The sequence below is a fragment of the Myotis lucifugus genome, unplaced genomic scaffold (assembly GCF_000147115.1).
Source record: "Myotis lucifugus unplaced genomic scaffold, Myoluc2.0 scaffold_11, whole genome shotgun sequence".
In the NCBI taxonomy this organism is placed as follows: Eukaryota; Metazoa; Chordata; class Mammalia; order Chiroptera; family Vespertilionidae; genus Myotis; species Myotis lucifugus.
The window spans coordinates 6,781,714-6,795,933 of NW_005871059.1; the positions used below are offsets into that span (position 1 = coordinate 6,781,714).

General features: G+C 40.7%; 1 protein-coding gene across 1 annotated transcript in view; it reads right to left on the reverse strand.

Annotated features, from left to right (window-relative positions):
* UTRN (utrophin) overlaps positions 1-14,220 on the reverse strand; it is a 433,433-nt gene that overhangs the window by 298,436 nt on the left and 120,777 nt on the right. The window contains 5 exon segments of the mRNA XM_023750172.1: positions 2,693-2,780; positions 5,469-5,592; positions 10,313-10,482; positions 11,315-11,494; positions 11,784-11,891. Coding sequence (XP_023605940.1) covers positions 2,693-2,780; positions 5,469-5,592; positions 10,313-10,482; positions 11,315-11,494; positions 11,784-11,891 — 670 coding nt within the window.

Genomic DNA, 14,220 nt, shown 5'->3' on the forward strand with positions numbered 1-14,220 from the left:
AACCCCTACCCTGAACCAGGACACCCTTCAGGGCAAACCAGCCAGCCCCCACCCACGTACCAGGCCTCTATCTATACTAATAAAAAGAAATATGCTAATTAGACTGGGAGACCTTCCAGGAGACCTTCCGGACGTTCTTCTGGACAAAGCCGTGGTGGCAGGGCCGAGGTAGAGGTGGTAAGAGGCCAAGAGGGGATGGCAGTTATGGGTGATCAGGCCGGTGGGGGAGGGGGGCCAGTTGGGGCAATCAGGCCGGCAGGGGGGCAGTTAGGGGTCAGCAGGCCAGCAGGGGGGCAGTTGGGGCAAGCAGACCAGCGGAGAGGGCAGGTGGGGGCAAGCAGGCCAGCAGTGGGGGCAGTTGGGGGCAAGCAGGCCGGCAGGGGGGGGGAGTTGGGGGCAAGCACGCTGGCAGGGGGGGCAGTTGGGGGTGATCAGGCTGGCGGGGGGGTCAGTTGGGGGCAAGCAGGCCGACAGGCAGAGTGGTTAGGGGCAATCAGCAAGGCAGGCAGGTGAGCAATTAGGAGCCAGCAGTCCCGGATTGCGATAGGGATGTCCAACTGCCAGTTTAGGCCCAATCCCACCTAAACTGACAGTCAGGCATCCCCCGAGAGGTCCCAGATAGGAGAGGGTGCAGGCCGGGCTGAGGGACACCCCTCCCACCCCCTATGCACGAATTTCGTACACCAGGCCACTAGTATATAATAATAGCTTTTGTCATATAAAATCTGTAAAAGTACTATGAAAAAGTGTGAGAAATCTGCACAGGAGAGCATGTATGTTGGGAAGATAGGAGGCCAATAAAGACAATTATACTTTGTAAATATATACCATCGAAATCCAGGGTAATGAGAGCACTAAGGAAAAAAGGCAAGTACAATGAAAGTTCACTTAAGACCCACAAACGATGCAATTTCAAAAATTCCTATAACATCCTGTATCCACTGAAAATTAGAAATGCACACATGACATGATTTGAATACATCACCCATGTCAGTGGCTGAAGTTCACTGTCTGTCAGGCAGGTAACAGAATATTAATTAGACCTATGCAAGACATTCACACCACAGTCCAAGTTCAATTATCCCTGTTAATGGGGGTTATAAGCAAAACACATTAACATCTTCCTGACAACTAACTGAGCGATGGAAACAGAGGCTTTGCTCCCGCCAGGTCATTTCTATTCTAAGTGGGCAAAAGAATAACGTCAACCACTTCATTTTCATGTCAGCACTTTGTGCTAAACAAGAAAGAAAATCAAGCAGGTAAACACAGTTTTGGGATGAAAAAGTATCGCTGCTCATTTAGAAAACAGGCAATGGGTGCTCACGTTAGGTACTAGGGAAGCCGAAGCAGCTTCTCCAATTCCTTTGTTTATTTACTGACAGTACTTCATGATCCATTTATGTTGCCCCTTCAAAACAATTCTCAGAATTTAAATCTCCCTCCTCCAAGCTTGAGGTAATATAGGTTGGACCAATATCAAGTAATAACGAAAGCACAATTTGAATCATAAAAAAGGAAACCTACACACAGTTTTTTAAAATAATTGTTTTGCTCCCAGAGACACAAAATAATAACTTTTCTACCTCTATAGAACACACAACTCATAGAGGACTAATCAAAGCCAAATTGATAGCTCCTCATTTTACTAAATACTTAAAAAGGATAAAATAGAACATATTCTTGACATGATTATTTGAATATGCTTTTCTAATTGAACTGAATCATTTACCTGTCTCCTTACCTAGGTAGACTATGGCCAGATTACACCCTATAAAAAACACCCTCTTATTAATTTTTGGTGTTCTAGGACTTACTTCAAATTTCTAGGGGAGGAGAAAGGGGAACAGAGAGGATCACCCAATTGTGCTTTCATTTCTGTTGAACATTTCTGGTTTTAGAGCAGCAGCAGGATTTTCAGCACTAACCACATGTGGAGAAATAATATGCAATACTATAAAATTACAATAATGGATAACATGGAACGATAGTGGGGAACTTTTAAAAAATCATTTTTATCCTCTCACTAATAAAAAACAAACACCTTCAGAAAATGATAAAATTAAACCCAGAACATATAATCCCTAGTCAGATCCCCATTTCTCAGCTTCCCACCCATCCTAAAAAATTTTAATAACATATTAAATAAATAGAATTAGGGTTCTGTAATGAATGCATTTCCAGTCCTACCAAAGCTCAAAAAAAATGGTAATGCAAAATATAAAAGGTTTCCTATGAAATTAAAAAAGCATATATTAGGTCACAAAATTCATACCTTAATGTAGCTTTATCTCTCTGATGTTGCCAAAGCAAAAAATTTTCTTTTACAACCACTACCTGCCGCCCCCCCCCCCGCCACACACACACACACAATTTCCCAACATATACCCCAAAGGAGAAGATTTTAAAATCTATGCAGGGGAATGTAACTGTTTTGCTGAGATATCAGAGTTTTAGGTTCCCTGATCCTGTCTAAAAGCAGAACAACTTTGCTTTTATCAGTTTGATAAATCAGCCTCAGCATAAGATTTCATTTGAAGAAAAACATTTTGCTGACAAAAAAGTTTCTGAAAACCACTCTTCTAGCAAAGAGGGTTAGAGTAGCAAAACATATATATTTGATTTGTCAAACTGTAAATATGATGCAATGCCACCATCTAAAAACACATTTAAAAAAAATCAAGGGTCTCACCTTTTCCCATTTGCTCCAAAAGGATTTGTCCAGTTTTGTTTAATTCGTCTAGTCTGGGTCTTCTTTCTGTCTGTTCTTTTTCTATTCCCTGGAAATAAAGTCTCAATATAAGAATATTGCAAACTTTCTTCTCAATATAATGCTGATACTCTTTTAAGTTTTAGTGTTAAAGTCCCTCCCACATTCCCTTTAGGTATCACACTGTTTACCTAAGAGGATACTACCATACACAACTATCCAACTGCAGGCCACCTTCCACAGCACCAGAGATGATTAAATTTTAAAAGGTATATTCAAACAAACAATAAAAAACTTGGGTGTTTTTTTTTTAAATTTTACACTATAGTTACAAGTTTCTATCAAGAGGAAATAAGTAAAATTAGTGGTTTCGATCCAGAATATCTATCTATTCACATATATAGCCTCCACATATGCCACACCATAAAAATAAGGGTTTGCATCCAGTGAACTGAATGTGCTCGGACAGAGATCACTGAACAAAAATTAATTAACAAGAAAAAGAAACAGCCCTCGCTAGTTTGGCTCAGTGGATAGCATGTCAGCCTATTGACTGAAAGGTTCCAGGTTTGACTGTGGTCAACGGCACATGCCTGGGTTGCAGGCTCAGTCCCCAGTAGGGGGCATGCAGGAGATAGCTGATCAATGATTCTCTGTCATCATTGATATTTCAACCTCTCTCTCCCTCTCTCTAAAATCAATAAAAAAATTATTTTTAAAAAAATAAAGAAAAAGAGACCAAAATAATTTGAGTCGCAGTATTTTTTGTTGGTATTATATTAAGTCTAGAGTGCACTGCAAATTTCTATCATCAACATAAATTCATACATTATTTATAAATAATTCTAACATACTTTAGGATCCAAACTAAAGCATTCTGTTCTTTGTGTTTTAAAAATGGCTTAATTGTGCCTGGGTTGTGAAGACAAATGCCACAACCTCTAAGAAAGGGCTGATTAAGATCACGAGCATACATACACACACACACACATACACACATGTGTGCACACTCAGTATTTGAAATTTTTCCATCTCCTCAATTCCCAATTGATATTAACTACTCAAATTGTGTCTAAAATAGCTCAATAAAAACTTGTAGGAAACCCATATTATTTCAAGCAGACAATCCAGAGAAGGATGCCCCTTCTAACTTATGATACCTGTAAGCACTGTCAAACAAATACAGCTTTCCTATTTTGATCCACACAAACTTTAATGTGACTAAGTAACACAGCCATTTGTTTAGTCAAGGGTCAAGAAATAAGAGAGTCTAAGAAATACCATTTCTTTTTGTTAAGCTAAGTACTAATGTAAAAAGTCACCATCAAACTGGAGAAAGTTGATTACCCCCTTTATACAAACTGATGTTTGATACCTTTGATGGTGGTGGTGGATTGGACTAGGCACTAGGGATTCTCCAGTTGGGGATTTTTAAACGTTCCCCAAGCTCCTGACCGACAGACTCCATTGCTAATGTACATGCGATACAGGCTTGCTCTAGATGCCCAGATAGTTGATGAAAGGATGTACAGAGGCTTAATGACCACCAATGACAGAAATCACGGCAACCCCCTGTCACAATTTCAGTCACACACATATGGGTACAGAGCAACAGAGCTAAGCTCCATTCATTTGATTAGCATTTGTGTTTAAACAATGGTGTCTCTTCTCTTCTACATTAAAGAAAGTTGAAATATAGTAACCCCCCTTATCCTCGGGGATAATCCCCAAGATCCTCATGAGATGTCTGAAAACATGAAGAATACCAAATCCAATATATGCTATATTTTTTCCTATTTATACATAACTATGATAAATGAGGCACAAAAATGAATTAACAAGATACTAATAATAAAATAGAACAATTATAACAATACGTTGTAATAAAAGTTATGTAAATGTGGTCTCCTCTTTCTCAAAATACCTTATTGCACTGTACCCACCTTTTCTTTTCACATATCTAAACCGCCAGCATCACTACTCTTGTGCTTTGGGGCAATTATTAAGTAAAATAAGCGTTATTGCACATAAGCACAGTGAGACCTCAACAGTCAATCTGATAATGAAGACAGCTACTAAATGACTAATAGAAGGGTGGCCTGCACAACGTGGATACACTGAACAAAGGTGGGATTCACGCCCCAGATGGGGCGAAGCAGGACAGTGCGAGATGTCATCATGCCACTCAGAACGGCATGCAATTTAAAACTTCTGAACTGTTTATTTCTAGAATTCTCCATTTAATATTCTTGGGATGCGATTGATTGCAGATAACTGTGCATAAGGAGGTACTACTGTAGTTTGCTGCATTCAGAAAGCAAAACGCCTTCTGCACACACAAAGTCACAAATTATTAGGTACCAGATTAAGATCTAATCAAGAGGGGGGTGGGAGTGGCTGGGGAGAGGTCAATGGGGGGAAAAGGAGACTCATGTAATACTTTAAACAATAACAAATTTTTTTAAAAAGATCTAATCAAGCTAAAAATAGAAATAATATTTAGATCACCTTAGGAAGTAAGTGTTCCTTCCTACACAAATTAGTGGTTAAGGAGGAAGGGAAAAAATTTCTCTTCCACACAGGGATCTGATCCCAGCCAGCTTGAATCAATTCAAAATTTACTACAATGTTCTAAAAGCTGCGTTGTGGCTACATTTATTTTATAGGAAGCTTTTGGGTCCCATCCATCTTTATGCCAAAGTAAATCTATCCTGATGAAATATTTTATTCACTAGTGTACTTTTGTTTTATGTTTTACCTTCAACTTCTTTTTCATTTCTGAAGTCTCTTGCATCTTCTTATATTCTTTTATCTCTGTGGCCTGAATGGCAGTCTTTGATTTCAAAATCCAGTCCAGCAGCTCTGCACTCAGGGCATCAAACCTGATTTGAGATTCAGATGTTACCACTTGTCATTCGTTTCCTTCTATTGTTTTACTTGGCTCAAGAAAGAGAACAGCACCCATCCAGCAAGCGTTTTAAACACTCCTCAGACAACAAACAAAAGAGCCAACCCAGAAATACAGAAACCACACAACATAACATCCTGCATGCACAATTCAAAGTATGAACAGAGGAATAATAGTGTCGTGTTAATAAGTAAAGAAAATAAATATTAAAAGATTGAAATGTTTAAAGAAATTACTTGTATTTTTATAAATGCTCGTAGATAATGAAAAACAGATTTGGTTAGATAATGACAAAAAAGAACAAGTAGGGACAGTGCTAACGTTCATGCCTTCTTTAATTCAGCATGTTTCTGAAGTGAGCCTATTATATGCCAGGCACTGGTCTGGGCTCTTGACATGAAGGTAAATGAGACAATCCCAGCCTGTAGGGAGGGCAATGTAAAGTGAAGGGCAATAGCAAAAGGAATTTTCAAGGTGCTAATTCCAGGAATTCATAGGCTGGCTCCTCATCCAGCCAGGGAGGGATGGCTTCCTGGAGTAGAACAGCATTGAGCCAGGAGTTTTCCTCGCAAAGGGAGAACAAAGAAAGGAAGGACCACACTTTGCAAACCGCAAGTATTTAGATGCGGCTGGAACGGTGAGTACTAGGCAGGGAGTACACCAACCAGTTACTAGACGGCCCTAGAGAACAGGGGAGAGAGTTTGGGTTTAAACAAAGGGCAACTGAGAGCCAGTGAAGGGTCTAAAAGCATAGGACTGACAAGATCCTATTTACCTGTGGGTGCTCACAGAGAAGATTCAAGAGAGGCAAGACCTGAGAAAGGGCTGTGGTGGGAACAGGAGCCAGAGAGCAGGTAATGCCAGTGGGGAGGAAGGAAAATGTGCAGACTTGAGAGGTGTTGGGAAGGGAAGTCAAAACACAGTGAGGAGGAACAAGAGGGGAAACATTCAAGGATTGCTGGCCATCCACCAGGCCCTTTTCTAAGCGTTCTGTGTGTATTCTTAACTCAAGGCCTCTGTGCAACAATCCTATGAAGAATACACTATTACTTCCCTTTGAATGATGAAGGAGTTGAGCTTCTGGGAGTTTTAAATAACTGATGCAGGCCACAAAGTTAATAAATGATGGAGCTGGGAGTCCAACTGAGGCCGTCTGTCCTCTTATCAGACTCTCCTGCCAGGACTTCTCAAAACAACCTCTGGATACTTTCAGGCACTTTAAGGTGAGCATGGGCTGTCCTTGCTGATTCTTTTGGGAAACTTCGCTTAAAGTTTTTCTAGTGTAAACCACAGTGAGGAGGAACAGGAGGAGGAACATATGGATATTTGCTTTTTCATCCAGGTACATTTTCTTTGTAGCTTGTAAAAGATTTCGTGACACTCCGGGTACATCACCAGGGGTCAGTGTGCCGCTCAAACCATGGTCCACGCCTCCTGTCACCTTATCAGTTGATTTCTCTTTACTCTTTCGGGGAAGGGGAGCACCACCCGAAGGTCACACATTTAAATGACCTTGGAGACTTAGTCCATTTCTGAGAAAGCTCAGGTCACTTTAGCCATATCTAGATTACAGGCAACGGCTGCCCCTACGGTGGCAAACAGCCACCAGCAGCACCAAGGGAAGAGCAGGGACAATAAACCACCATTTCGGAAGCTTGTATTATTACATGAAGTTGTGCCCAGCAGTTACTTAAGGCCCATATCCGCTTGGACAGCTCATTTTAAGACAAGTTCATAGAGGTTTCTAAGGGTCTGGAAGGCATTTTACAATAGAAATGGTAAAGAATTCCCTGGACTTTAGGACAAGGAATGGAAATTGGAATGTGAAGCCTATCCTCAAATACTAAAGAGGGCAGGTATGGCTCTGTCTTGCCCCAGAAAGACTGAGCTAGCTTGAATCACAAAGCTGTGTTATGGCTACATTTATTTTCCAGGAAGCCTCTGGATCCCATCACATCACACATGGGTAGACTGAGAGGGGGCCCAGTTGGGGCTTAATTTCTGATACTGAGATTTCACTGCCTTCTATTAGAATGAACTGGACATCCTCAAACTTCTATTTGTCCAGGAACCATCTAAAGCAGCGGTTCTCAACCTGTGAGTCGCGACCCCTTTGGGGGTCGAACGAAAAACACATATATAATTACATATTGTTTTTGTGATTAATCACTATGCTTTAATTATGTTCAATTTGTAACAATGAAATTGGGGTCACCACAACATGAGGAACTGTATTAACGGGTCGAGGCATTAGGAAGGTTGAAAACCACTGATCTAAAGGAATGTCTACCTCAATCAACCAGTAAAGTAGAAAACTGTGGTCCTCACAGCTGGTTGCTTACCCAAGGAATGGAGGCCATTCACCTCCCTCCCCACACTTCCTCCTTGCTGCCCGAGTCCCCAGAGCACAACTACAGAGCCTGGAGAGGCAGGGCAGCTTCAAACTCCCAAGCACCCAGGGCATGGACAAGCGACTGAGTCCTGACCAGTGAGACTGGGGGAACTTAGCTGATGTCTCCCAGGAAAGGTCTCCCTGATTTTAAAGAGAGAGAGAGAGAGAGAGAGAGAGAGAGAGAGAGAGAGGGAGAGGGAGAGAGAAATAAGAAGGTTGTGCAGGATGTCCGTGCTTCAGTAGCACCTTGGGGACCCTGAGAAGACAAGCCTGGGGGTGAAAGCCACCAGGCTGAGGAAGGCGGAGACAATGTGCAGGATGCTGCACGACCATCCCTACCTCCAGATTCCTTGTAACATGAAATGAGACCTCAGTAAGTCACAGGTACAGTACTGTGTTTCTTGCAGCAGAATGCAAATTATACAACAGGTCGTGTTTAAAATTTTATAGTTATGCACTTGCAATATTGTGATTTATAGTAAGAAATATATATCTGGTCTTAGTCCCATTTCTGGCTCAGAGTTCCTAAAACCCTTGAAATTTCCTAACTGATGAGAGCAACAGAGTTATCACTTTGTATGTGAATGAGCTGACTTTTGGACCCCGCCTAAAGATGGAGGCTGGGTGCCAGGAGACCCAACCATGTGATTAGGGGTTGGAACTTTCAGTCCCACCCCACCATCCTGACCTCTGGAGGAGAAAGGGGTGGGAAGTTGAATCAATCACCAATGGCCAATGATTTAATCAATCATGCCTAGGTAATGAAGCCTCTGTAAAAACCCAAAAGGACAGGTTCAGAGAGCTTCCGGGGGCGGTGAACAAGTGGAGGTGCCAGTAGAGTTGCCGCCTGGAGAGGGCGTGGAAGCTCTGTGCTTTTTCTCTTATCCTATGCACCTCTTCCATCTGGCGCTTCCTGGGTTATATCCTCTTATAATAAACCAGTGGTCTAGTAAGTAAAATGCTTCTGAGTTGGGTGAGCCACTCTCGCAAGTTAATCAAACCCACAGAGGAGGTCTTAGGAACCTCCAATGTATAGCCAGTTGGTTAGACGCACAGGTAACAGCTCGTTGGACTAAACCCTTAACCTGTAGAATCGGATGCTGTCTCCCAGTAGGAAGTGTCAGAATTGAGCTTAACTGTAGGACACCAAGCTAGTGTCCCATGAACTGCTTTTTGGGAGAATCCTCCCATTCCCACCTACACTGGAATTGGTACCAGAACTTACTGATGCACCCTAGTTTTTTAATACCTTCTCAGCTTCCAAAAGCACAGAGTCAGCCCTGGAGAGATATGTTGCTAGATATACTGGCAGAATACAAACACTCATGAAATGAAAGGTCTACAACAATATGAACATCAAAAGCACCTTCCTCATCTGCTGTCTTGGCTCCAAAAGTAATAGTTCCAAGGAGGTACACTGGTCCTGCAAGGAGGTGCTATTGGGAGGACGCACAGCCCTGTCATCAAAATGAAAATCATCTGGTAAAACTGGAATCCTGCTTTGTCTGACAAAAGCTAAATTGGTGAAATCACATCATTTTTATTCAGGCAAAACTAACTGCCCACTTACCCGAGCACTGGGACGCTACTGTAAAAGGGAGAGAATAATAGTTCTACTCAAGGGTGTTTTGAGGACTAGCTGCTACAGTGCATGTGCGGTACCTGGGCCACAGCATGGCTTAACAGGGTAGCTGGCATTCTATCTATGCCAGGGCTGATTAATCCCCTTATAAAGATCCCAAGTTTATTTTGAATCAATAAGATGAAAAGATAGCGTATGCTAAAGATGAATCTTCAAGCCAAACACAAAGAATCTGTTAATGAATCTAGAAAAAAGACTTAACAAAGGAAGAAAGAAAACATGAAAAAAGAATGAGGGGTGGGGAAAAAAAGAAAAAAGGAGACTAATTACTTCCCTGAATTAAGTACTTTTTTACTTGAGAGAAGAAAGCAGATTCACAAACAATAAGGAGATGTAAGTAAAGCAAGACTGTCAGAATGGTGATAGTGAAAGAAAGAAAAATGAGGGATCATGGGCAATCATATCCTCCAGGTAAACGATAGGAAAGGCAGAAGCAAGGGTGTCAGCACACAGTACACAGGATAAATAAAACCATCCGAGACAACACAGATACTTAGCCAGTGGGAAGTAGAATACGCAGAACACTCAGGGGTAGTGAGTGGTTCCTAACAATAATTATGTCTAAATTTGCATATCATCCGTGATTAGTATGACACAGGTACTGAGTACAAAATACACTGTGTGGGGTCCTGGGTTTGGAAAATGTCTGTCTGTTCTCACTTTTTCTTCGCTTCCACATCCACGGGGATCTGTCTCTTCTTTGGAGGAGGAGGAGGAGGCAGTTCTTGCTTAGACCTTTTGGTGGTCACTTGTTCTCTTATGTGAACAGTCTCCAAAAGGTCCTTCTGAGGAATTTGGGACATCCCCAGCTTTCCTACAGCCTGAGTCACCTGAAATAAGAGCAGCCAAAGTTTTAGGTTTTATTACAGCTTTATTGAGATATCATTCATATGCCAGAAGGTTCTTTCTTTGATGATGTAAATGCAATGGTTATTAGTATACAGACTTATACAACCATGCCCACTTTCTAGTCCCAGAATAATTTTATTATTATTTCATAAAGAAACCCAGTACCCATTAACAGTCACTTCCCAACCTCTCTCCCGCTTTGGCTCCTGGCAACCACTAATCTACTTTCTGTCTCTATGAGTCTGTCTATTCTATATAGTTCATATAGATAGAATCATGGTGCCTATAAACTTGGTACTGGCTCCTTTTACTTGTATGTTTTCAAGGTTCATCCATGTCATCACATATATCAGTACTTCCTTTTTTTATTGCCAAAAAATATTCCATTGTATGTCTATACCATATTTTGTTAATCAATCCACCTACTGTATATTTGAGTCATTTCACTTTTTGTCTATTATAAATAATGTTGCTATGAACAGTCATGTACAAACCAAAGTTTTGGGTTTTTTATCAATTCGCTAAAATATTTTCAAATGAATAAAATTTAAAGATCATTTAATGGATTCATGTCTGTTATCAGTTAGCAAGCGTTAAATCACTGGATATTAATCCTTTTCTTAAGATCCATTAAAATTTACTTTAGAAAACTAAAAGACATTGTCATGTCAATTTTTCAATTTTATAGTAAACCAGGTATAAGAAACCAACTTTTTAGTTTAGCTACTACTCTTTTATTTCGTAAAAACTAAAACTAACCTGAAATTTAGCTTCTACTTAATGGCACAACATATTATCTGGAGCAAACGATACCTGGTTGGAGGAATCTTCTAGTCTCTGAACCAGAGAATCCCATCTCTGAGTCAGTTCCTCGGAATCACTGTTGATCTTCTTAGATGCCTTAGGGTTATCAAGTAATTGGCCCACATCCTGGCCAATCTCACTCAGCTGGTCCAAGGCTTGACGCTTCATTTCCATGTCTTCCTTCAAAATCTAGTATTTCAGATATTTGTTAGATGACTCCCTTTTCACAGGACTTTATCTTCCTGTTTCCCAGTCAGAACATGTAAACATGTATATATTTTATAGGAGAATGTACCCTTGCAATTACTAGTATCTGATGCTAAAACGTAAGACTCCTGGTTCTAGACCATTCCACGGCAGCATTCCAGTGTTGGGTAATGTGTCCTACTCTGGATTTTCTAAATGGTTTTAACCACTGATGTAAAACACTAAAATATCACAGGCTTACAAGACAGATGCTGACAATGACATCACTTACAGCCAGGCGACGAACACTGATGCTTAGCTCCTTTTGGTCTCTGAAGTTGCTCGTCTGGACTTTATTTAACGCCTCTTCTTTTTCGGTTAGCCAAGCTTTCAGCAAGCACTATAAATAATAACAAAACTTAGAAATACATGTGGGGAATCACTTGGTAATTCGATTCAATCAAGTTACCAAATCTCTAACTTTATATTCTTAGAAGCTTTATCCTTATCTTGAATAAGAAGAACTTCAAAAACCTAAGCATGAGGCATGAGTGACACAGAAAAGTTAGCCTTCTTAGATTTGCAACAGATCAACCTGAAATTAGCCCCACTCCTGGATAAGTAAACCTATTCAAGTCTCCAAAAGAATCATATTGTAACACTCCAGAGACGGGGAATCTCGGAGATTGTCTTGTCTCAGTCCCTTGTTTTAGGGAGGAGAGAGAGGAGAGCCAAGTTATACATTCAAGGTCCCTTGGCTAGTTCACAGAAGAGCCAGATCAAGGACCCACACTGCAAAGCTAATGGTTTTTCCAGAGCATCATGCTGCAAAACCGCACCAACACTCCAGGTTCGACAGCAATTATGGTCTGAGGATAGTCCAAAGTATAAAGACAGTTAAACTTCACTGGCCAACAATACATGTTGTTTTAGGCAGAAGTAGAGAGATCAATTTGAAGCAGGGGTGGAAAACAACATAGCTACATTGGAATAATTCAAACCCTTTTCTATAGACTAGGTGGGGGGGAAGAGGGAGGGGGAATCTTGGTTCTATGTTTGCAATAGAATCAATTCTTTCTCTAACTGTATTTTTTAACCAGTGAATTTTACAAGTATTCCTTTCCTCTATATTACACACAAACGAAAAGATGAAGATGAAGGACATAAAAGACAAAAGTGGGTCCTGCCCTCAGCAATAGTAAGGGTAGTAAGATATGCGCAGGAGTCACCATGGCACAAGATACAAAGTGCAGACACCACATAAGAAACCGATTCCAGTTTAAAGACAAGGAGAGCGGGGGATTTATAGATGGCTTCACGGTTCCTGATGGCTGGAGAGAACTTAAAAATTAGGAGATGAGTCTAAGAACATTCCATGGCCGATGCCAATCCTTAACCAAAAACACCAAAGGCTAGAAAACAAGTGAAATACAGACACTCTTTCAAAAAACAAAGACAACAAAACAACAACCTAAACCACGAGGCACCTACAAGGCTCCATGCACTGGAATAGACAGTAAAAAAGAACCAGCACTATTCTTGCGGCATTGACAGCCTAGCCATGGGCTAGGGACTGGGAATTCAGGGTTTGAGCACTGGGCACATGGAAGGACAGAGGGAACATGAAGGCTGGAAAGGTAGGTTGGAGTCCTTTACAGAGTACCCCCTGCCACACTTCATGCTACAGAAGTTTGGAATTCATTCTCACAGCCCATTTCTGACGCTTGAGGCCTCTGCAGCTGAGTACACAATAATCCCATGAAAGATGTTCTAAATGAGATACGACTGACTTGGGCTCATTCCTGCAATAGCAGATTTCTCTACATTAAGTGCCCATGCTGGATTCAACTCTCCATTTTCAGAAGATCCCTCCTTCCATGTCACTAGCAGAAAGCCATTCAAAGGTGAGTTGTAAACCTAAAATATTGGCCCAAATAGCAGCTACTCCTTACCTGTAAATATTTTTATTTGCCAAATTAAAATTCCTTCCAAATTTTAAATTATTTTATTTAGCAGAAAAGCAACACAATGTTTTTCTCTGGCAATCGATGTCTCCTACTGTCATTATTAAAGTAAATTTTTAACTATCCGATGTTACGCCTTGGAGTGAAAACAGGGTCTAAGTAAATGTAAGTATTTCGTAAAGTGAACTGTAAATATTTCAGACATCAGAATCTGGCCCATTATGGGATTCTTAACAGGAAGATTGTGACCAATGATTGGGGGTGGGGAGTAGTGATTAACAATTTATACTGGGACAAATTTTGTACCCCACTTTTGCAGATGTTCTATCTGCACCATATTTAGTGAACCACAAAGCATTGCACACTTGTTTTTATTGCCTGAAAAGCATACAGTTCCTTTTTTGTAGATGGAAATGAGATGCATTTAAAAGAATTGAAATGGACACTGAGATGAGGGAATAGAGTATCTGCTTATTTTCTAAACCACAACCATTTGGTGTTTTCAGGGCAAGTTTTGTTTATTTGTACTCTGTTTTGATGGCTGCTTTTCTGGAAGGATGGAGGAGGCAAAGGGCCACTACTCTGACTGAAAACCTAAAGGGGCAGTTTTGCACCAAAGGTTCGTTTACTATGGTAACACTTAGTAGGAAAAAATATACTATCATCCAAATGTAAAATCAATGGTGTTGCTAAATAATGTTTTCTAGTTAAATTCAGTAGTTATTCTGTTTTAAAATCATTAAAAATTCTTATGACTTAAAGGCC